We start from the raw sequence: 23,713 nt of genomic DNA, 5'->3' as shown, positions 1-23,713 counted from the left end.
ATATTTCATCATACTGGGAACTTCAGGGTTAATAAATCTTGTACGTGTGTCCTGTGCAGTGGGAGTAGTGAAGGACATACTCTCAGCCCCTCTCCAAGAATTTTAAATTCCTTTCCACAGCAAGGAAATCTGGCAGTGGTACTCATGGCCACAGTATAGCCAGAGCTAGGAGATAAGAATGCTCAAAAGGGAAAACAAAAGGATATTTATCTAAATAACAGGAACATGCTAAAAGATAGCAGTAAGGGATTAAAAAATATATATATCTGGAACTTTTGGGAGCAATAATAAACTTTCCATGCTTTCAGCAATATATCAGCAATACAACACCGGAAAGGTGAAAGGAAACTTGGAGCAGGCCTTTACAACTGCCTTGCCTGGACCTTCCTTCCCTTGGCAGCTGGTTCTGGCCATCACAGCCTGAGCAGACATGCTATGTGCATGGACTGTGGTCCCAAGGCAGTTCCTGAGTTACCATAAACCAGATGTTTAGCAGGGCCATGCAGGCAGCGAGGCCACCTTCCCTGGCCAACCTCTCCTCTCTCCTTCTGGTTGCAGGTACAGCCCACACAAGGATGCTGATCCTTTGAAGCCCAGGGAACCTGCAATAATTGAGGGCTTCATTGCCTACAAGAACCAGGATCACGGGGCCTGGCTGCGAGGTGGAGATGTGTGGCTGGACAACTGCCAGTGAGTTTTGCCTTATTTCAACTCTCAGAGCTCAGCCTGGTGTTTATGGCGAGCATAGCTGTGGTTCAGACTATTTATATCGCTTTGCACCTTTCCTATGGCCAAGATTGAAAGGAAGATGAAATCTTAAACCACCACAAGCATTATTTTACACAAACAAAACCTGCTTTGTCTGAGCTGAGGATCCCTCAGGTTGTTTCTCTGTGTGTTGCTGACCAGCATTCAAAAATGGTCACAATACACACACAGACATACAGATGCAAATAACTAAAAATAAAATTATTTTTTAATATGAAAAATGAGGTGCTTTTATAAGAAAGCAGTGAAATGAACCACCTTTCCTGGCTCAGCCTGGTCACAGATCAGTTTTATGTGGTTCAGTGTAATGCTGAATAAGCAGGTACTGATGAAGCAGACATAAAACTATGCATCACAGCAGCAAGGGAGAGAGTCTGGGCAAGCATGCGTTGTGCTCTTTGAAGGCCATTTCCTGCGCTGGCCAGAGCAGATATTTGTTTTGCACTTGAAAACAGATGATCTGCTGCAGTTTCTGTTACTGTGCCAGGCTCCTGATATCAAATCCTAGCGAAGAGGAGAAAAAGGAAAATTACGGGTATATTGTGATAACCCTGGTGGGAATGGCTGCCATGCTGATATCTGGTGACCAATTCCCAGCCAGAGCTGCCTTACCTTCGAGTGACCCAACCCGTGGGATAAGCTGGCAATAGTGACCTGGTGAGAATGGAGCCGTGGCAGAACACTCAGAAATGTCACGTTGAGCAACACAGTTTGTGTTTCTTATGACCCACAAGAATCCACGGCCATCAAGTGTTGTCCTCACAGATCCCACTCAGGTCACATTTGCATTGCTGATGGAGTAGAGGCATCGTGTGGAGGGTGCTAAAACACCAAGTGCTTTATGAGTTTCCAGCAGCAAATCTCTGAGCGTGTGTGAATTGGAGGAAGCAGCCATCAAACTGTAATTGTCTTTACAGCCATTTCCATTTCCATTTCTATTGCTACAGAAAGACTTATGTATCCCATTAACAGGGCCAGCGTTAATGTGGCCTGCAGGGAAGCAAGGAGGTGATAGGGTGGGAAGGGCTGCCACCTACAGACAGCAGCACAGTGAGGGGATCTGCTCCCAAACCACTGCCAGGATAGTGGCAGACGTGGGATGTGATGCCGGTGTGAAGACACCATCAAGACTGACACAAACCATCAATTCATTTATCTAAGCAGGAGTCAAGGACCAACATCTGTGATTTATCTTATCTTGAAATTTCGGCAAAATAGAAAGATACTCCAATTTTTGTTTATATTTCTAATAAGGAAGCTTTGATCTCTGTATTCCTGTTAAGGAAAGAGAAGTCAAGCTGCTCTTTTTTATCCCCTTGCAAGGCTCTTTTATGGAAGCAGTTTGTGACACATGAAGACCGGGAAGCAGAGTGCGTAAGGCAAAGCACCATTAAATAATAAAAGCTGGTTGGAGTGGGAGATAAACATGATTTTTTTATCTAGCAGGGAAAAGTGTGTGATCATTAGACAAAGGGATAAAGCTTTATCAGGGAAGTAAACTAGGGCTAGTAATCACCATCTTAACCCCAGCTGGAGCAATCAGGTGTGTGTCTGCTGCTTCATGTGATCTGTGTATTCTGCAAGATGTGCCAAAAGAAATCTTCTAAAACTGGGCAGGGAACAAGTCTGGAAAAACCCGAAAACTGAGCACTGTACAGTAATTAATCCCTGCTGTCCTCCACTAGTCTGCTTGTTATAGTTTGACATGATAAACCAAAGCGACCCCAAATCTCTTGTAAAGCATGTCTCTTCTCTTGGCAGGTTTGCCGACAACGGCATTGGCCTGACTTTGGCGAGGTAAGAGGGGCACAGGCTGTGCCTGGGCACCGTGGTGGGGCTGGGCAGCCCTCTCACCTCCAGCCCTTTCTCCTCAGTGGTGGCACCTTCCCTCACGACGACGGCTCCAAGCAGGAGATCAAGAACAGCCTGTTTGTTGGTGAGAGTGGAAACCTGGGCACGGAGACGATGGACAATGAGATCTGGGGCCCTGGAGGTCTGGACCACAGGGGCAGGACCCTGCCCATCGGCCCGTAAGTTGAGCTCAGCACATCAAAGCACTCACGGCTCCTGCTCCCAGCACAAACCCCAGCCCAGTGTGGTTTCCTCAGTGCTGTTCAGTTTAATAACCATTGCACAGAAAGGATTTCATTTCATGTCTCCCAATCCCGGAGTCCTCACTGTGCAGCTGCTGCTGGCAGGTACATCCTTGCAGGCTGCCAAGAGAGATCAAGCTCCTCTTTCCTTCCCCCTCTCCTTTGCAAGGGGATTTGAGAGGACAGAAAGAGTCACTCTGTGCTAGCAGGGCACCCCTGTACATGTGATCAGCAGTGCTGAGCAATAAGCTGAGCTCCATCAGCTGCCAGGAAGGCTCAGAGAAGCCCCTTCTTAGGCTTGCATGTGGTCATGGGTGTGCTTACTGCTGCTGTTCCTGTTGCTCCTGCAAAGGACTTTGATGCCTTTGTTAAGCAGTTTTGAGATGGCCAGTGAACTTCATGTGTGGCCTCTTCCCAGAGCTTAGTCCTACAGATGGATTTGCCAGTGCAATGCTTTTGCTTCCTAAAAGCACACTTACCCCAACAGTAGCCCCACAGTGGGCAAACAGCTGATACTTTTCTGCCATATTTCAGGCCTCAATTTTGCTGCCAGCAGTGATGCTGGAGACTTATTCTAAACTATATCAATCATGAAAACCCATTCTGCTATGATTCTCCTAATATTCTTTACACATATATAAATGTGGACATATCTCGTCTTAGATGTCGTATGCAGAAACTCAGAACAAATGCACTGAAGCAGGCAGGAATTCTCTAAGGGATCATATGAGGAAGGGATCAAATCTATTTCTCATAAGTGAAATTCGAAATGTCTTATCTTAGCCTCTTAAAGCATCTTGTTCATTTAATTGGTGGGAAAATGGTGTCTTCTTTACCTTGCAGATGATATCAGAAAAGGCTGATAAAGATTAATTCATCAATCTCCCCCTTCAACCATTCTTAGCTCTATAGATTGTAGAACCTTTCCTTTTTTTTCAAAACCACTTTTTTATTGCAGTTGATTGCAATGCTTCTCTCCAAATCCCTTTGAATGATGTGGTGGGACTTCTTTTAGCCCTGCCATTACTCAGCCCAAAGAGTCTGCACAGCTCTGCTGAGGTTCAGGTTTCACTGCTGCAGAACTCATTTCTGATGGCAAACACGAATTTATTCATCTTTAGGTCAATCCTTTGGCATTGCTGTTACTTCCTTCCCTGGAGAAGTACAGACTAAATAAAGATGATCTATTCAACACGAGAGAACTTGAGCTGAACTTGCAAGGATAAGAGGACTTTACAGAGCTGAAGAGAAGGGAAATCCCTTCTCTTCCAAAGCAGGAACTTAGGAGTCATCCTACGGGCTGCAAGAAATGAAAGCATCCACAAAACAAGCTCTGTGGGACTGTGCCTGTCTGATACAGTTTAACACGTGGCCAGAGTGTCATGAGCCACATGTAAATGTATCGATCTCTGAGGGTCCAGCCCTTGCAGATTGGCTTAAAATCTCTGCTCTTCAGAGGTGTTTTGTAAAGTAGAAGGCTTAATAAATGAAAAATAACAAATGTTAAAGAAAACAAAGGAAAAGCTGAACACAGGTGTCCGACAAAACCTCTGACACCCTGCTAGGAACACTCCAAAAAGCTTCCTTTGTGCGCCTTCCTAAATACTTAATGTTTTAGGAGGGACTATTTGGCTTGCTGCCAATAGGGAGAGGTATGGGATTTGAAGAAGGGTGACTGTGAGCTTGATATTTTCTGAGCCTGAGAATTGCTGAGCACTTCCCAAAGGAAACTTTTCAACAGTTTTCTTTTTCCCAAAACAACCTTGTGGAAACAATATTCCTTTCCCACACCAACAAGTGTTGTTGGCTATTTTTGTTACTTAGCCAATGGGAGAGGTGTCAGCCCTATGGAAGCAATAACGTGCCTTCTTAGCGCAGCATGTTATAAAAGGGCTGGATGAATTGTAAATAAACCCTTCTGATTTCTACTGCCTTCTGACTGGAGTCAAGCATCTTTTTTTGTGTCCTATTGAGACAGGTGACAAGGTCCAACAGGCTCTTCTCTCTTGGTACTGAGACAATCACTGTCAGAAGGGTACTGAAAGCTCTAGGTAAACTTCCTAAAATGCCTAAAGGTAAACTGAAACTCTTTATTACAGAGATGCCCACTCAGGGGTGGGAGATGCTTTACTACACGTGTCTAGAACACATCTGAGGTTAACATGTCCTGAGTGTGTCTCTGGGATGTGTTTCAGGGACTTTCCCATCCGAGGGATCCAGTTCTACGACGGGCCCATCAACGTCCAGAACTGCACGTTCCGCAAGTTCGCGGCGCTGGACGGGCGGCACACCAGCGCCCTCGCCTTCCGCCTCAACAACGCCTGGCAGAGCTGCCCCAACAACAACGTCACTGACATCCACTTCCAGGATGTCCCCGTGAGTCACCCTCCCCAGGGAGCCCCTTGTGCCCGGGAAACGGGGTGGTGGACAAAAAAGGGGAAAATGTAAGGTGTCGTACGATTGTCTTTGCCAGAAGTCTCACAACAAAAGGAAAGAGGAGATATGGTCGGTGAAATAACAAGGAAATCTAATTGGCTGTCAGGTTTGCAGCAAAACTGATGCAGGCATCAGTTAAAAATAAAAAATATATAGCAACATTGAAGTGAAAATAATTTCCATTTCAGTACGACTTAGAAACTGAAGAATCAGCCCCCCCCTTTTATTTTCAACAGTGGTATAATATTAAAGCAACTGAAGGAAGTCTGTTCTGGAAGGCCTGACTGACCTAGAAGCAGAAAATACTGATTTTGGGGAGCAGCCAGTGAAACTGAGCTGATGCAGGATAATTCTGCAGCTCTGCACACCAGGGTAATTCCAGACTCCAGTTCTGCAGACATAAATGAGAGCAGAGTCCAGCCAAAAGGGGTTTGCCAAATTTTGAATTACACTATGAACCTCTGGGTGCTGCTCTCAACCCGTCCCAGGGCCTGTTCTTTTGAGTTATTTTTGTATTTGCCTGCACAAATATGTGCTAACTGTTTTGCTGAGGTTCACCTTTAGCAGCTGTTGAATCCAGCTGCCAAATATTGCAAACAAACAAACAAATAAAGTGGTTGGGCTGAAATGATTTGTGTTGCCTAATTTTCAGAAAATTAGCAGGCTTGCTCACAGGTCAGGAAAAGTTCTGACCAGTGTCAAATATGATGGGAAAGGCAAAATTCCCCTAAAAGTGTTGGTTGGTCCCTCTCACACTGCACAAGGCAGGCTGGTGACATGGCATTTATTTATACTGGATAAAAATATCGGTCAGAAGTTGCCTAAGCAGCCATTTCCAAGGGCTGACTGTTTCCCTGTTTCTCATATTGGTATGACTTCATGTGGCTTGGAACTTTGAAACTGTGTTAGCAAACAATGAGTGAAGTGGTTCTCATGAAATCACCCCATCTCCTGAACCTTCCTCCAGAATTTTGAAACAAACCTTCCCACTGGTGAGGCTGAAATTGTGTTTTGTAGCCTTTCCCCCATGATCAGCAGGGAAATGTGTGTCTGCTCTGCCTGACAAGTCAAACACACCTTTTAAGTCAGAAAATGGGTAATTTGAGCCACTGTAGTGACCAAGGGCATCCTTTTCTTGTACTCGAATTGAAGAATTCCTTTCTGGAGATGTAAATTTGTTCCACTGTTTTGTTTAGATCACTTCAAGGGTCTTCTTTGGAGAACCTGGCCCGTGGTTCAATGATCTGGATATGGATGGTGACAAAACATCAGTTTTCCATGATGTAGATGGTTCTGTGTCAGAATATCCAGGCTCATACCTGATCAAAGAAGATAACTGGTTAATCAAGCACCCTGACTGCATCGACGTGCCCGACTGGAGAGGCTCCATCTGCAGCGGGCACTTTGCACAGGTAAGGCTGCTTACCTTGCAGTATCATTATCACTTTGGCTTATTTAAAATTTCTTGGCACTTTAAAGCTTGACCTGTAGAAATAGACTTTCTTCAGAGTTCTCAGTGTTTATTTATCAGCATGTCTGCGCAGGTGGCTTTGAACATGAGAAATACTGTGGTATATTTTCTGAAACCTTGGCCTTGGCTGCTGACAGCTCCAACAACTTCTGCCCGAAGCCTCCTGAGAGTTCCATGGGAATTCACAGATTAATATTTATAAATCCATGGGCTGTTGGCTAGTTATTTTTCCCTGATTTATGGAGGGAAGTGTTGCCCGCAGTGTTATGGGAAATGTGCTGATGAGTCGAAATTAGACTTGAGCTTTCATGGTCTTTCATCCTGTGTGTGACCACCAAACCATTCTTCCCACCACAGGAGGCCTGAGTGCTGCTGCCATGAGAGCCCTCACTTTCCTCTGCTGAGAGTGCCTGGTTTTGTCTTGTGTGTTGCAACAGTTGGGGTTTTTTGTGTGCAGTGCCACTACAGCCAATTTCTAACCACTGAGCTGGGTTTCAGGCTTCTGAAAACCAGACAGAAGGATCCTTGTTCAGCACAAGTCAGATGTCTGAGGTAGATACTGTCCTGCTGTTGAGGGTTGCAGGATGCTGTGGAATATCTCAGCCCTGCTACAGCCTCTGGCACAAGTACTTAAACTCAGTGGATGAGGAAATGAGCCTTTTTTTTTTTTTCCCTTCTGAAAACAGTTTGCTTTGTTGAAATGGAAGCCTAAGGAATTGAACATAAGTGCACAGCCCACAGGTCCCTGCCCAGCACACAGGACTTGCACCAGCTCACATCTATTGAGTATCTGAACCTTTCACTGTAGTTCATTAAACCCTTGGTGATTTTTTTTTTTCTATCTAGATATACATCCAAGCCTACAAGCCAGCCAACCTGAAAATGAAAATAATAAAAAATGACTACCACAATCACCCACTCTACTTGGAAGGGGCTTTGAGCAAAAGCACTCATTACCAGCAGTATCAGCCAGTTATAACTCTGAGGAAAGGCTACACCATCCACTGGGACAAGACAGCCCCTGAAGAGCTGGCCATATGGCTCATCAACTTCAACAAGTGAGTGAACTGAGTCCCAACATTCCAGTACAGTCATGTAACTGCACATTTTTAATGGGTGAGGTCATCACCTCATGAGCTCTTCCAGAATGAACATGTCTGTTACAGGAAGTCCATTGAGTTCACCATCTTTTCATGAGCCATCTCAGGTTCCTGTTTCCTCCCCCAGGAAGCTCTGTAAGATAACACAGTTCATTTTTGGAAGTTCAAAGCTAATTCATTCCTGCTGCATGGAAGTCACAGGTGTAGAAGTCAGCAGCAGATCTGCCCTACATTGCTTAACTAACCCATGGTTGTTATGTCTAATTTATGTTGCTTTGATCCATTCTAAACCATGAAAATTTTAACTGGACCAGAAAAAACTTACTGTAAATTATTTAGTTCAGCTTCTAGCAAGGCCAGGAAAATAATAGTTATGTTATAACTTTTAAAATGTGGGTCTTTGCTATTTTTAGGAATGACTGGATCCAAGTAGGGTTTTGCTATCCTAAAGGGACGACGTTTTCCATTCTCTCAGACATCCACAACCGACTCTTGAAGAAAACATACAAAACTGGAACTTTCTACAGAACCTCCCAAATGGAGAAACTGGAGCACAGATATCCTACTAAAGGGTACTACTACTGGGATGAGGACACTGGGTAAGATAGCAGGCCTTGCTGGTTTGGACATTGCTTTGGGAATGCTGCTGGAATTGTGAGCTGTTTGGCTCATGCCACTAGTGGGGATCACAGCAAAACCAGGAAGGTTTTCTGGGAATGTGACTAGTGTTTAATTTTCCTGGGACTCCCAGGCCTGCCAGTCATTCAAAGCCTCTGCTGTACTGCCAATTACTCTGGGAAATGCTTTTCCAAGTGAATACAAATTAGAAAACAAACAACAAAAAAAAAGAAAGACAAAAGCAAAGTGCAGACCATGAAACTTAACTGAAGGCATGCACAGCCCTTATTGTTTTGAGCAACAGCTATTTATAAACACCATGACAGGGTGCACACAATGAACAGGAACTGAGTGTTATTTTGCCTGTTATTTTAAAGGATTAAAATAATGGGAAAGAAAAAGAAAGAAAGAAAGAAAGAAAGAAAGAAAGAAAGAAAGAAAGAAAGAAAGAAAGAAAGAAAGAAAGCATGCATTTCTACATATATGTATCAGTATAAAATAGAGCTCAGAAGGCATTCAGGTGCTATCTGATTTCTCTCTTTTGCTTTTTGTGAGCTCCCTACACCATTTCTGAGATGAGTGTTCCCTTTTATTTGTATGTGGGATGTTGGACACCACAAAACACGGCGCCAAGGACTACAGTGAAAATTACCACAAAGCATAGGAAAGACACCACCAAAACTCAGTATGTTTTTGCACAAAAAAGTTTGAAGGATGCTGTTTTGTTTTTTTTTCTCCTGCCTGCAGGCTGCTGTTTCTGAAACTCAAAGCTCAAAATGAGAAGGAGAAATTTGCTTTCTGCTCTGTGAAGGGCTGTGAGAGAATAAGAATCAAAGCTGTGATCCCAAAGACAGCTGGTGTCAGCGACTGTGAAGCCACGGCCTACCCCAAGTACATTGAGACACCAATAGTGGAAGTGCCAATGCCAAAGAAGCTCTCTAGTGCACAACTGGTAAAGCAGCTGATTTCTTATCACAGAATAAGCTGTAAATCTGGCACAGACTGTGCCCACAGACACAGACAAACTTTGTGCCAGGGTCAGTATATGCTGTGCCTGGTTTTCTGAAATGGTTCAGGCGGGTGAAATAATATGAAACAGATTCTTGCAACGTGTGGAGAGCCATTGCAACTGTGTACTTGGTATTTTGGGGATCTGATGTGATGTGCTGTTCTCGAAAGCACAGGGTGAAAACTGATGAGCTGGAAGACAGGTTGGTCCAGTGAATGTGATTTTGGAGCCTCCAGCTCCTCCAGGCTGTGAGAACAGCAGTGACAGACAGGGGACTGAATAGTAGAGTTGAATTATTCTAATTTATAAAATGTCTAACACAGTCTCTCCAGTCTGGTTCTGCAGGAGGAAGTGGGGTTTTTATCTGTTATTTGGGTTTTTTCACTCACCACCCTTGAAACAGGAATACACAGCAAAGCCTTGGAGAGTTGTGCCAGTTCTGCAAAGTAAGAATCACTCTGCCATTCAGTGAAACAATTTAACTGGTGACAGGATAAGCAGAGAGGTTACCATTGTGCCCAGTTTCATTAGCACTTTAATTTGGCAAGTCAGTGCTTATTATGTAGCTTCCTTGTTGATTGAATTTCAAGGTTTGAAATGTTTTCATTGAAAATGCAGCATTCAGGTAATGGACATTCTCACTAGAAAATCTGTTTTTTTCCTTTTGCAAACAGAAGACCAAGGACCACCTAATCGAAGTGAAAATAGAAACTTACAAGAAGCAGTACTTCCACCTGAGGGATGACTTTGCATACATTGAGGTGAGCAAATCCTCTCAACGAACTTAATGGGGTGCAATTCTACACCACTTGCTTTGTCTTCGTTGAAAACTTGCTTACAAAGTTACCATGGAGAGATAAATTTGGGTCATTTCTGCTTTGTATTTTGGGGAAAAAAAAGGCTGTATCTTCTCCTACTAGGCAGGATAAACATGGAGTTCTGCCCTTTGAAGCAAACAGCAGTCCTGTGACTCAAGACTATCAGAGGTTCTTACAGGTGGTTGTTTGCAATTGTTTTACTGTGAGAGACCAAGAATATTTCCCCCCCTGCCCAGGTTGATGGTGTCAGGTTTTTCCTCACTGAGGAGGGCATCCAGCTGGTTGTGATTGATGGACACCACGGAAAAGTTGTCGATCGAGCAACGTTCAAAAACTCCATTCTACAAGGAATCCCAGCACAGATAGAGAATTATGTCAACAACATCAAAGATCAGTGAGTAAATAATCTGTTCTCACTAAGGTTCAATGTACAAGAATGCTACATAAAACTCATCTTTTTCTTGGATTTTATCACCCAACATGGGCCAGACACCCAACAGCAGAGCAATACAGCCAATGTATTTTTGTGCCTGATGACTCCAAAAGAGAAATTTCTCCAAAGGAGAAATGTGTGCAGGACATGCAGGCAGCAGCAGGATGCACAATCTTTGATTCAGGGTCTGATTGAGCCCCAGATAACTTACAGGACTGCATGTGATTAATAAACTGCAGAGCTACATTTATGTTGTGGGTTATAGACAAACTGCAGACTTAAATTCACGAAGTATTTATCCATATGGACTCAGACAGCTTGCATTTTTTACTGCATGTGTGTTTTCTCAAATTTCAAATAATTCCACTAATAAAATACATTCCCCTTTGCATGTTCCCCTGCCCAGACCTAAAGGCTGGACTATTTTGTATTTTAAGTATGGCAGCAAGGAATGCAGAGTTTTGGAAAGAGGTAGTAATTAGCCAAAAGCTGTTCCTGCATCTTGGAGGACAGTGACTTCTGCTGGAAGGAGAATTGGAACCACACCAGAAATCCATTAACCAAAGGGATTGTTCCCACATTAGCTTGTGGAGCACTCATGGGAAGTGAATATATTTAATTGTTATGAAATCTGTTTGGATTTGAAATCTGATGTGTAACATTTAATACAAATATGAGTGCTTTGTTGAAAAATCATCTGAAATGGCTGTGGGCAGATCCACAGGAAATTGTTCTGACATTTACTCTAGAGACTTGGGGGAAGCTTGTGCAGAGTGCCATGCAGGTGCAGTCAGATGTGTTTCTATTGTCTTAAATAATTCTACAGGTTTCAAAAAATCCCATCATATAGTTACTTCAGGGAAGCATGGTAATTTCTCATTTTTCTTTCATAGAAAAAAATAAGAAGTCTTTTTAGAGAGGCCATCATCCTGCTTTACAAAACTCTCAATCCTGGCTAAATCTAGTTTCTGATCAGGAACAGTAGTAATAATATTAACACAATTTTAAACAGAAGCACACTGAAAGGAAAAGCATCAGGCCAACAAAAGTCTCAGAGAAGTGAATTTCTTCATGTTTAATCTGCTAATGAAAGAACAAGAAATTACTTGAGACTTACTAAGGGCATCCCAGGGAGAAAATGTGTCTCTCTGACCAAAGCAGAATGGAACTGCAGGTTGGAAACATTTAAATCATCCTAGAAAACCAAATTTAAAAATAAAAAAACCCATGGCTTCTGTCTGCTTTCTAATGGGTTTTGCATGACTGGAAAAATAATCTGTGACCAAACTGTTGGAAAGCATTGAAAAGCATTAAAGCTGAAGCCACTGTAGTTCATGGGTGTGTGAACAGGCAGGAATTACCAGGGCTTAGGACAAACAAGTGAGGGATGTGTTCTGACTCTTCATCCATTTACACATCTCTTTGTTTCCTTCAGCTCCATAGTGCTGGTGACATCTAAAGGAAGATTCATTTCAAGAGGACCATGGACTAAAGTACTGGAGAAACTTGGAGCAGGAGAGGGTTTTAGGTTAAAAGGTAACCAGTTTTTTCAAAACTCATTTCTAGCCTCCCATTATTCCAGTAAAGGGACCTTTTTTCTGCTTCTAAACTTTGTCTTGCTTGTTCCTATCAGCATGTGCTCAAACATCCTGGAAACAGTAATTTATTTATTCAGGAAGGTTGTATCCACTGCAGCTTTCAGTAACATGCTCCGTTTAAAACTGTAAATAGGAAAAACATGCTGGCAGCTTTTCTTAGGAGCAAATAATTCAGAGAATTTGATTTTCCAGATTTATTTCAGACAAAAAGACCTTTTAATAATAGAAATATTGAGACTTTTCACCCACTAAATGCCCCAAACCAGGATTTTTTACTTGTCTGAACTTGTTTTTAGCTGGTTTTCTGTAGAAACATTCTGGCTGGATGGCACAAAGCATATTGATTTCAGAGCATCACATATTGCATTAGAATACAGCTCCATGTGCACATTGCTGCAGTCAGCTGTAGGAGCTTTTGGCATGATTCCATCTGTGTGTGTTATACATTTATATATATATATGGCTCTTGTGCACCTGCACCCCTCCAGCCACGATGTGTAGCCATGCACACAGGTGGGTTTCTGGTGCAGTCCTGGCACACCCCAAATGCATTTTTTCTGATTTGCAGAGAAAATGGCTTTTGTCGGCTTCAAAGGCAGCTTCCGCCCCGTCTGGGTGAAGCTGGTCACCAGCGAGGACTCAGCCAAAATCTACCAGGCGCTGCCAATTCCTGTGGTGAAGAAGATGAAGCTGTGAGGACACCCTGCTGTGCCTGCTGGCCGCCAGCACTGCCCCGTGGGACGGATGGATGGACGGACGGACGGACTACTGACCGCTCTGTGCGGGCCTCGCCTCCCGTGCCGCCAGTGTAGCATTTTGTTGTTGTTGTTGCTGTTCAAAGAGAAATCTCACTGTAAGTAGCTCAAGTGGCCACGTGTGACAGAAAAGCTCCCTCTGTGAGCAGCGTGTGCTCAGGCTGCTCCTGCACTGGGGCTGCTCTGGCGGGACTGGGCCAGGGCTGAGCTCTTCCCCCAGGTGCTGCTTTTGTCTGCACTCCTGGGACAGACTGACGTTCGTGCTGCCTCTTGAAGGGGAGCTCTTGGTCTGAAGACCATCGAGGATTGTTGCTTCTACCAGCCTCTAAGTGTCTGAAGACGTTTTCTTTTCTATAGTGCAACTTGCTGCTCACGTAGACGTGGAATGCCAGCTCAAAGACTGGTTTGACAATCTGGAGTGGAAAGAGTGCATTTGAGTGATTACCTGGATGCTGGGAAGTGTAACTGGACAGTAAGCATTTCTCCTAAAGCTTCTGTGAGGTTTAATCAAGCTCTTTGGGGTGTGTGTTGTACATGCAGCCCACGGCACATAGTTGGGGAAGAAATGACAGAAGGAGTGGACAAAACATGCCAGCAGAGACTGATGGAACCACCTATTTCTGCTTCCTCAGAAATCTGCGTTTTTCCTATGGATCAAGGAGTTTTAATAGTGATTGTGCAAACAGGAAATTTTCCTTCAACAAGCAGCTGCAGGCTAGAAGGAGAGCAATGTCAATTAGCACGTGTATTTTCTCAGCCTTTCCCATTCAGCCTTTCCCTCTGTATAACAACATGCAGGATCAGTTTATGGTTGCCAGCTAAAGCCATCTCAATTCAAGGCTTCCAATTTTTGACTAGGAATCCTGGGACTTACCTTATTCAGCATCAAATAGGGTGAGCTGCCCTCGCCTTTCCCAGGACATCAGAGGGAACAGGATCAGACTGCTCTGCTGTGTGTCACTTCCTAATCCTGTCCTCAGGATTACAATATTACGTCTTGGTCCTCCTGTAATTCTTACAGGAGACCTGGATGAGGTCTTTCCAGGTGGCTGAAGAATTAAAGTGAGAATCCCAATGCACTAGTTGGATGTCTTGTACCACTTATCCCCCTGCTTCAAACCAATACCTGGGCACTGAAGGCCGGTCAGAGGGCATCTCTTGAAGCTGGGAAATTAAACATTATCTTGTAAAACACTGAAAGCATCTCTAGTGTTCAGTGATATTTCTGTCAGTTGCCCAGAAATACCAGAAAGGCGTTTCTGGAGGCAGTGGCTGTTTTAAGAAATCTAAGGGCAGGAGGGAAGTGTGAAAGACATCATGACAGTCTTTTCAAAGAATGTCAATCTGGCCAGTAAGACTTGGGTTTGTTTCCCCACTTTATCTCTGCCTGTCCTCGCTGCCACATAAATTATTTCAATAGCTGATGGCTACTTCGTTTATGTAATTAAGTTGTTTTTTTCCCCACAGTATCAAAAATGCTACCTTGAAGTTAGACTATAAAACAAGGATTTTCTGTGTCATTCCAAAGGCTGAGCAGATGCTGGTTTAGATCAGTTGCTCTGAATGTCAAAGCAAGCATGAACAAAATTTAGATAGCACTGTAGGTTACATTCCTCTCAAGCCTCTCCTGGGTTTTGAAACTGGAAATGTTCTTTTCAGACTTACTACAAAATTGTTTTGAGTTCACTGAATGTTGTGTATTGTATTAAAAAAGAAAAAAAAAAAAGGCAAAAAAGAAAAGAAAAGAAAAAAAAAAGAGCCAAGCGTTCCCTCCCAGCTTCCCAGCTAGAGTCTGGTAATGAATGCTCCTTGGGCATTTGTGCCCTTTACAGAGTGAATGGGCAACATTTGTAACAGGCAAATAAGGTCGGTTGTTTATTCCCCAAAATTCTTATGATAGCCTGGGGATTTCACAAATTATTTCACGAAAGAGTCAGTCTCACTGGTGTTTCAACTGTGATCATCCAAAACATTTATCAGATGTCCCATGATGCCAAAACAGATCCATGAAGTCAAGGGAAGACACTAACAGAATTCCCCTGGGTCTGTCAGTTTGGGTTGTCTAAACCTTTTCCCTGCCCTGAGCCAGTGCCACTGATGCCATTGCAGCAGTGTTGGTGGAGCATGTTTGCTTCCAGGAGATGGACCAAAGCAGGAGTGTTTCCTTCAGGAGCACTTGGTGGGCAGGGAAGTGAGGCTTGGGGTGTGCCTGGTGTGGGATTTGGCCTTGTACAAGCTCCAGTGCTGGGCTTGCCCTCTGCAGTGCTCCACTGGCCACAGCCATTTCCCCTCTCCTGCTCCCTCCAAGTGTGGAACTTCCCAGGAGCGTCCCACCAGAGTCTGTCCCCTAGACTGCTGTGCTCAGCCTCTAGGAGCATGCTGCCTTTGTGCTGAAGTGTGGCCTCTGATTTTACTGTTTTGGGAATTCTCAGGGTGAAAGCATAAGACTTGGCTCTAGGAAAAGCCTTTTTCTTTTTATTTCCTAAAAGATCTCACCTTATGAAGAGAGAAAACTTCAGCAGCTTGTCCTGTGATGCCGAGCTGGTCACATGGGGCCTGTTTTGGAGCTGGGGAGGGTGTTCTGCTGTGAATACAGAGTAGGGAATCACTGCAGGCTGTCAGCTCGAGGGAGAGCAGAGCATCGTGGCTGTGTGCAGGGACAGCCACACCAGGGAAATGCCCAGGGGAAATGCCCAGGGCTCCCTCTGACCTGCACTGGAGCCATCCCTGTGTCCTCTGGAGACAGAATGGAGCCTGTGGTGCCAGTCAGCAAGAGCTTTGTGCCATAGGATTCCTGTTTGGTCTCTAACTGTTGTAGAAACTGCACATCCTGACCAGTGAATTCCCCCAGTGCTCGTCCTCTGCCCACCCTGTACAGCCCCTGCACAAGCTGCAGTGACCTCTCTGTGAGGTTTTGTTACTGCAGATGTTTCCATGTTTGCCTACACAGTTGCCAGTGGTGGAGTGGGGTTTATTTTGATCGCATTTTGTTTGTTTGCCTCTCTGTTTGTTCGGGTGTTTGGGTTTTATTGCCTCTGTTCAATTGCTTGTTTCACCTGTCACCGAAATAGCTGGTCCTTTTTCGGAGTTAGATGTTTGTACATTTTCTTATAGACTTTCCAATGAAAAAAAAAAAAAGATATATTTTCTATTAATTTATTACAATGGCACTAAGACAACTAAATTGCAGACATATGAAGCATTTTTACTGGAGTTGAGCATTGTCCAGTTTGTTAAGGAGGTTGGCAATGTGTCTTTTCTGATAATCTGCTTCGCACTTGAAAGCTCTCTATGTCCACAGACCGTGGTGGTGCATTGACTGTCGGGTTTATGATGACAAGAGCTCTTGGGACGTTGTTTCCAAAAGATTGTGGCTTTCAACTGAAATAACATGTAGTTGTTTGGAGTACACAATGTTTATCAAAATAAATATTCAGTGCAAATTTCGTATTTTATTTTTGTCTCCCTACTTATTTCAAAGGACAAAACCCAGCCCCTGTCTGCATTTGGTGGTCAGTCCACATGGACCACAGCACCTTTCACTGCCTGGTGATAGCTGCAGGATCTGAGAGGAAGGGAAGGAGATGGGAATGGGGATATTACAGCCATGGGGAAGGTCTGGATTTGGGGGCAGGTGGGGCACTATTGGGTGACAGACCAATAAACTGGAAATGCACCCGACCCAAGGGGCTCAAAGGGAGATGTGAAGAGGGTTCCCCCATCTCAACTCCTGCCAGCATGCAGGAAGACATCACTGCTCTGCCATTGCTGCTCTGTGTGTGTGTGCATGTGTATCCATGTGTTTGGGACTAGGGATGGCTGAGTGGATCTGTTACCTAAGATTGAAAAGCATAAAAATGTAACACAATTTAATATGTCTAATAAAACATAACATGTTTTAACATTTAGATTACATATTATAAAGATAATATAAATGATAAATACTGAAAAGGGTATTATAGACTAGAAGAGAATGGAATTGATTATCTCAGAAAAGATCTCTAAGGTCATTGAGTCCAACGGTCATAACCAATCATTCCAAAGTCCACTGCTAAACCATGCCTAGAAATGCCACATTATAATATATTAGAATTTATTTTATAAGTATATGATATAATTAACATTTCTATTACGTTATATTAGGTTATATTACGCTATATTAATCATTTTATTTGTCGCCCGGGCCGTTCCCTGTCCGCGCGCGCCCTCTGGTGGCCGCGCCCGGGCTCGGCTCCCGGCTCGTCCCCATCCCGCGACATTCCTGCGAGTCTCTCCCGGGCACCCAGCGCCGAACCGAGCTGTCACCGCTCCTGCTCCTCGCTGCGAGGTGTAGGGGTGCTCCCTCCGCTGCTTCACAGAGCATTGATTCTCCCCAGTCCGGTGGGCCACAGGAAATTCTGTTTGTCCGTGTCCCCAAATTAAGTGCTTTTTATGCAACCCCTGCGGGCTTTCAGAGCAGCCAGCCCATCACCTCGGCCGGGAGCTGAAGCCGCTGTGATGTGTCCCGGCTTTTTCAGCCTGGAAGGGCGATCCCAGCAGTTGCCTCAGGGGCTGTTCTGCCACTGCCGCTTCTGACCAGAGGATGGGGAGGGATGTGTACAAACCACGGCTCCAGCCACACCCTTCCTTCTTCACTAAACACCTTCAGGAGCTCCTCCCTGGGATGACCGCTCAGCCATGGAGCCGAACGCAGCACGTCCACTCACCGTATAACCGCAACAACAAAAACACCAGGGAGAGCTCCAGCACTCTGCAGACGGATCTCTTTTCAGTTTCTGAGTGTAAGGCTCAGCTGGAGTGTCTCAGCACTCTCAGGACATGGTAAGGGGCCTGTGATAAGGGAACGGTGACAGGATTCTACGGGAAATGGCTCGGGAGGAAGTCCCTTACAAATAAGTCTCTCTTGCTTTGCCAGAGGGTGTAATGTGAGATCACAATGAAATTACCAGCCCCACCATAACGCCATCTCCTCTCCTACTGTGTTAGTGTAGGATGAGCGGTACGGGATAATGTTTCTGAAAGCACAGACACCTCACTTGAAAGCAAAGGGCCTGGCAGTTGATAGCAACACCTAAGGAAATGAATGCAGCTCATTTATTTCTGCTTTCCTGCAGACCAGCTCCACTATTCAAGTGGTACAGCCACGTCTCTTGAACACGGGCTGCTCTGATTACAAATCTGAAGTTGATTTTCTCATCCCAGAAAGTGGGACTGTCCTGGCTTATCACTACTACCAGAAATAACAGCATGGCTGAAATACATTTCAGGCCTTAGCTGGGTTATCTGAGAACTGAGCAATGTGGCTCATGGTGATGTTATGTGGGAACAGAGGCTGAGAGGAATGGTGATAAAAAGGAGAGTGGTCTCGCCCTCATTATATTACACAGCTCATTAGTTCACAACAAACTACCTGGTACCCACATTAAAGGCAAGACAGTTGTTTTTTCAAGATCTTGTGCTCAACCGCTGTCTTAAATGCCAAAGCATTTGCATGTCTGTGCTTCCATCAAACTCCTGGCAACTCCATCCTATTATAAGTGCAATTATCTAAAGTCCACACAGTGATTAACATGCTGTACAGCACCTGAAAGACAGCAGCTGACTATCGGGTTGGCAAGGCACAGGGTATGGCTGTGGATACAACTGGCAGGATGAATAATGAAATACTCATATAAAAGCCTCACATAATTTCAAATATACACTATTTTGGACACTTCTGAAATATAATTTCAGATGAGGGGACAAAAAGTGGCTAATTTCTAATTTTTTTTGCAAAAAGAAGCTGAATGAAATGGAGTTGCAGAAGGACAAGTTTAAAAAAATCCCACATATACAAGATGGCCTGAAGACATGAATCTCAGAAATAACAGCAATGGTCACATAAATACACCTATTTAACCTTTTTGCTTATTTTTATATTGACTCAAACGCACAACCATGATCTTGTTTTCAATACATCCTTGCACTACAATTATTCCTGTATAAATCAGTCTTCCTCACTACAGTGAAAACTTTATGTAAGCCACAGGAAGATCCAAGTCACTTCATGGTGCTGTTCAATCCTTGCACCCTGCAAGCAAACTCCAGGGCCATGCTGTTCACCTTTTTTCAATGCACACAGAACCCTGATGACATGCAACCCTGCCACCAATTAAGGCAGCTGAGCTCATTTAAATATTAATGATTTAATGAGCACTCAATGCTCTGGTCAGTGCTCCCCACAGAATTGGTGGGCAGGGTGCCAACACAAGTGCAGCCTCTGTTCAGACACAATTGATCATTACCTTTAAAAGCAGCAGATGTTACAGGCAGTAAAGATGGGCTCACAGGTTCTTTTGAGGTATCAATAAATTATCTAAGGGAAAAAAGTCTGGGATATAAACTCCATGAATTAGAGCACTCTAGTCACTTTTCTGTAAAAAACATGGGCATCTTCTGTCCCCTGAATCGAGACATAATTGTAGAGTAAGAAAGAAAGAAGGTTCTGCTTCCGACAAGTTGCAGCCTTTACCCATTAGACAGGTAAGAGGCTGAGCTCCTTTAACTGTCCCATTTTACCCTCCCAAAATACCAGTGTCTATGTATTAATAATAATAATAATACACATGCAACACCAATTTAAAAATAATTAATTACTACCATTATTACTGTTAATTTAAATGATGGTTAACAGATGTGGTTTTCCTATCACAGAAAGAGTTGATATAATGCCACTGATAACCCAGCCAGTATCACCACCGGTCAGTTAAGCAGCATCACACAGGAAAGGAACAAAGCATTTCCCATCTGTCCCTGGCTGAAGTCTGGCACTGTGCAATGCCTGACTGTTGTGTGTTACAGCAGCTTTTTAAATGCTAATCAAAAACTGCTCTGCACAGAGCTCTCCTGTGTCCAACCCCCTCCACCACCTGACTACTGCAGGGAAAAAAATACCATCATCCAAAAATCCAAGTGATTTTCCTTCTTCTTTTCCTTCCTGGCAATTTGGTACTACCTGAATTCAGTGGGGTTTGTCCTGTTAAAAGGGTACAGTATAAAGATAAAAAATAGTGATATTCAAAAATAGTCCATTTCATCCCAGAGTAAGAATTATCAAATAGCAGGATATCACTGGACCTAGTAAGATGGCAATCTTAATAAAGAAAAAACATGACAGTACCAACAAATTAGGCATTTTTAAAACAGAGGCATCCCCTCTATTCAGGCACAGGTTCTTTGAATTTCTATAAGTATCCGATGCAATTGAAAGAAAAAATCTCTGGAAAAGGCAGTGTTACTCCCTGATTAAAAAAGGAAATGAGCCACAGATAGAAGAATGGAAATAATTTATAAGCTTTACCAGAAACCCATCGAGAACAGTGGCCAAATACCAGATAAAAGAAGGTTGTTCCATATCTTTACAAAATGGTGTTTTAATTTATGATTTCCTTTCTGGAACACAATTGAAACAGTTCAGAAACAGTGACAGAAAAGCAGATTCTCTTGGAAGTCAAGGCAGACCTGACTGTTCAGAGAAATGCTTTGACCCCTCTAAGTTAAGATCAGAAATTCTGCTGTAGTTTATATAAGAACAGTTAAAATAAAAACCCCCAAATCAACAAAACCCAGAATATTTTTTACAGTATTTTATTACATAAAAAGTTGATTGTCCATTGGAAATTTTTCACAAAGTGCAACCACATCCTGTGTAGCATCACTGACAAACTCTTTTTTCTGAGTAGGACAGCTGGGTTAAAAATTTTAACAGTAGCTCAGAAAAGTTAGTTATAGCACTAGAACCGAGAAACCACTATGCTGGGAGGAGAAAGGCAGCAGATGTTTCGCTGTCATGAGAACAGATGATTTTCCATGTACCTCTGTATAGAACAGAAAAAAAAAAAAAAAAGGAAATATGAAGATCTATAATTACCACTCTACTGGTTGAAATTAAAGGAGATATCTGAATGTCCTGCATGTGGAAACAAAAAATATATTACTGAAAACCTGATATGCCTCCAAAGGAGACTCCATCTTCTGAGGTTCTCACAGAACGTTCCTGGTCTTACATAACTTTTGAGGATATTTATTTTGATAGATATATATACATACACACACACACACACACAGAGACATATATATATATTCATGTGTGTGATAGGGCTTGGGCTCCTTAAATCATCACCAGACATTTGGTTATGTAACACTGTCCCAGGACAAGTGAAACTGTCTCAAAGACTTTACCAGTTTTAAAAGGCAATTCAGGTTATTCTTGAATAATGAACTGTGAGAGCAGAGAAAGATTGGCTGGGGTAAAGCAGCTCCTGCCAGACTGCAATATTACGCTTACTGGTATATATCAATGTTTGTTTAGTGTAAAGCATGAAAAAGGGAGAAGAAAAACAGAAAAGCAACTTGATTTGTGAAGGCAGCATTTTGTGTTTTACATCAAAAAGCAAATGTGAAGTCATCACACAGATCAAAAACCTAAAAAAAAAACCAATCAAAAAACCCAAAAAACCCCTAAACACCTTGAAATTTGTTAGGCTATGTGGCACAAGACATACCTGCATTTGGCATGGGCACCTGACCCAAAAACAACTCACCAACCAACCAAAAGATCAATTGGCTGGTTCAATTTCAACAAAGCTCCTTTTAACTACGAAGGGGAAAAACCCCAATCTACTGTAAATGTAGATTAATGAATGACTGAAGTATCTATACCCAAAAGCTGGGCTATAGCTATAGTGTAGTAATTGTTTCTCCCAACCCGAACAAAAAGGAAATAACATTAGGAGGAATATAAAACTGCACTACCATGTCTTTCTGATGAAAATCTGAATTGTCACCTCTATACCATAACTTTGAAAAGCAAAATCTCATTAATATTTCATTTTTATAGTTTCACCTGACCTCTGTTCTTCCCTTGAGATGAGAAGCAATATTGTTTACAAAGGGCGGTGCTAACCCAGAATATGTGACCAAATGATAAATTAGTTATGCACAAGAATTGGACAGCACATCTCAACTCTGCAAATATCAACTGAGACTCTTCTCAACTCCGCTGCACATCTGCATTAGTATAAGAATATAAAAAAAAAATAGTTAATCCTGAAGAAAAAAAATCTAATTTTCCACTCAAACAGGTACAGGCCTGTTCAGTGAAGCGTAGCTGCAAAGGTTTCTTTAATCTAAATTCATACAAATATAATTAAAATTAAATAAAATTAATCAAATGGAACCTTCATCAACATCATTTAGTCCTTACATACAGAAACCAATGATGAGTTAGTCTGCCTCTTGAATACATAAACAAATGCAGATCTATTTAAAAAGGTTTTACTACTCTTCAAGAAAACACTAAGTTTAGTGACATCTTTTATTTTAGAACAAGGACTCAGTCACAGTTTCGTACATTTGATACCGAAGTATTCCACAAGATCAACCATTATGGTTCAATTAGGACCTTTTATCCAAAACACTTGGATTTTAGCACCTTAAAGAAAAAATAACACCATACCAGTACTGAGTGAAAACAGTTGATACTGTGCTCAAAATGATGTGGACCACACTACTCGGTGCCTTTAGTCCCTAACTGGTAGTAAGGCAGAAGGGAAACAATTCTAAGCAAAGCATTGGACTGAATACAATCTGAGCAATAATAAAACCTCCCCAATTATAAGAAGTATTGGCTCCCATATGTCCAACTTCATAGTATTCAAATCAAATGGTCATTTACAATCAACCACGTCAGTCAGGAATATGTACCAAGGAAAAAAAAACCCACCAAAATCTGACCAGATCAGCATCAGTAAGTGATATGTGTAACTCAAAGTTTAACTCTGTGCTGTAACTAGCACTTTTGTAAATACCTAAACCATTAAATCAGAAAATCAAATTAACTTCAGAGTTAAAGCTTTTTTCTTCCAGCTCACTGCCTGAGTAACAGGGCACATAGACCAGCTGCTTCCACAGGCACAGTCCTTTAGCAGCAAGAGTGCTGAATGCCCTGGATTTGTCTCCGCTTTTCACCCTGACACTGCTCGTGCAGGTGCTGCAACTCCATTCACTCTGAAGGGCACAGAGTCCCTTCTGTACAGATCTGGAGTGCATCACCGGAGCTCCTACCTGGCATCCATCACACTCCTGAGCACTGCCACAGATTTCCTGGGACACAACGGGCTGAGTTAATTTTAAAGGAACAGGCAGCCTAACCAAACATGTCCTAAACCCTGCAATTTCAGGCATCTTTGGCCACTATTCTTTGCAACTTTGGGCAGTTTAGTGCCAACTGTGTCTATCAAGCTATCTTCCAAGAGAATCTTTTCACACTGCACTTGGCTCTCTGACAGCAGCTGTGAATCCATAACTTGCACACCCAAGATGGACACAGCTACTACAGATGAATATCAGTGCATTCTGAAATTATAGTTCTCCTTTTCCACTTAAATTAAATTTGCGATGTTAGACACACAGATTCGTATGCTAGTTTTAAACAACAACAAAAACATTAAAAAATTACAAACTAAAGCAGTCAATTGCTGGCATGAAGCATTACCTTTCCTGTAACTAAACAAATGGCCAACAGCAATGAGTAAACTGGTGAATTTCAACATAAATTTAAGCTTCAGTAGTCTC

At 42.9% G+C, this 23,713-nt stretch overlaps 1 protein-coding gene across 2 annotated transcripts in view; it reads left to right on the top strand.

Annotated features, from left to right (window-relative positions):
• CEMIP (cell migration inducing hyaluronidase 1) overlaps positions 1-16,024 on the top strand; it is a 102,136-nt gene extending 86,112 nt beyond the window's left edge. For both annotated transcript variants that reach the window (XM_066196149.1, XM_066196148.1), the window contains exons 18-29: positions 559-690; positions 2,530-2,565; positions 2,643-2,798; positions 5,057-5,237; positions 6,494-6,709; positions 7,615-7,826; positions 8,282-8,467; positions 9,234-9,438; positions 10,170-10,256; positions 10,550-10,707; positions 12,182-12,282; positions 12,913-16,024. In XM_066196149.1, the coding sequence (XP_066052246.1) occupies positions 559-690; positions 2,530-2,565; positions 2,643-2,798; positions 5,057-5,237; positions 6,494-6,709; positions 7,615-7,826; positions 8,282-8,467; positions 9,234-9,438; positions 10,170-10,256; positions 10,550-10,707; positions 12,182-12,282; positions 12,913-13,040 (1,798 nt within the window). In that variant the 3' untranslated portion in view covers positions 13,041-16,024. The remainder of the gene's footprint in view (positions 1-558; positions 691-2,529; positions 2,566-2,642; positions 2,799-5,056; positions 5,238-6,493; positions 6,710-7,614; positions 7,827-8,281; positions 8,468-9,233; positions 9,439-10,169; positions 10,257-10,549; positions 10,708-12,181; positions 12,283-12,912) is intronic.
• Positions 16,025-23,713: the final 7,689 nt, after the last annotated feature.

This window comes from Chamaea fasciata, unplaced genomic scaffold, assembly GCF_029207755.1.
Source record: "Chamaea fasciata isolate MVZ Bird 193981 ecotype frontalis unplaced genomic scaffold, bChaFas1.0.hap1 SCAF_14, whole genome shotgun sequence".
NCBI classification, from domain to species: Eukaryota; Metazoa; Chordata; class Aves; order Passeriformes; family Sylviidae; genus Chamaea; species Chamaea fasciata.
This window is presented reverse-complemented; position numbering and strand designations above follow the sequence as displayed.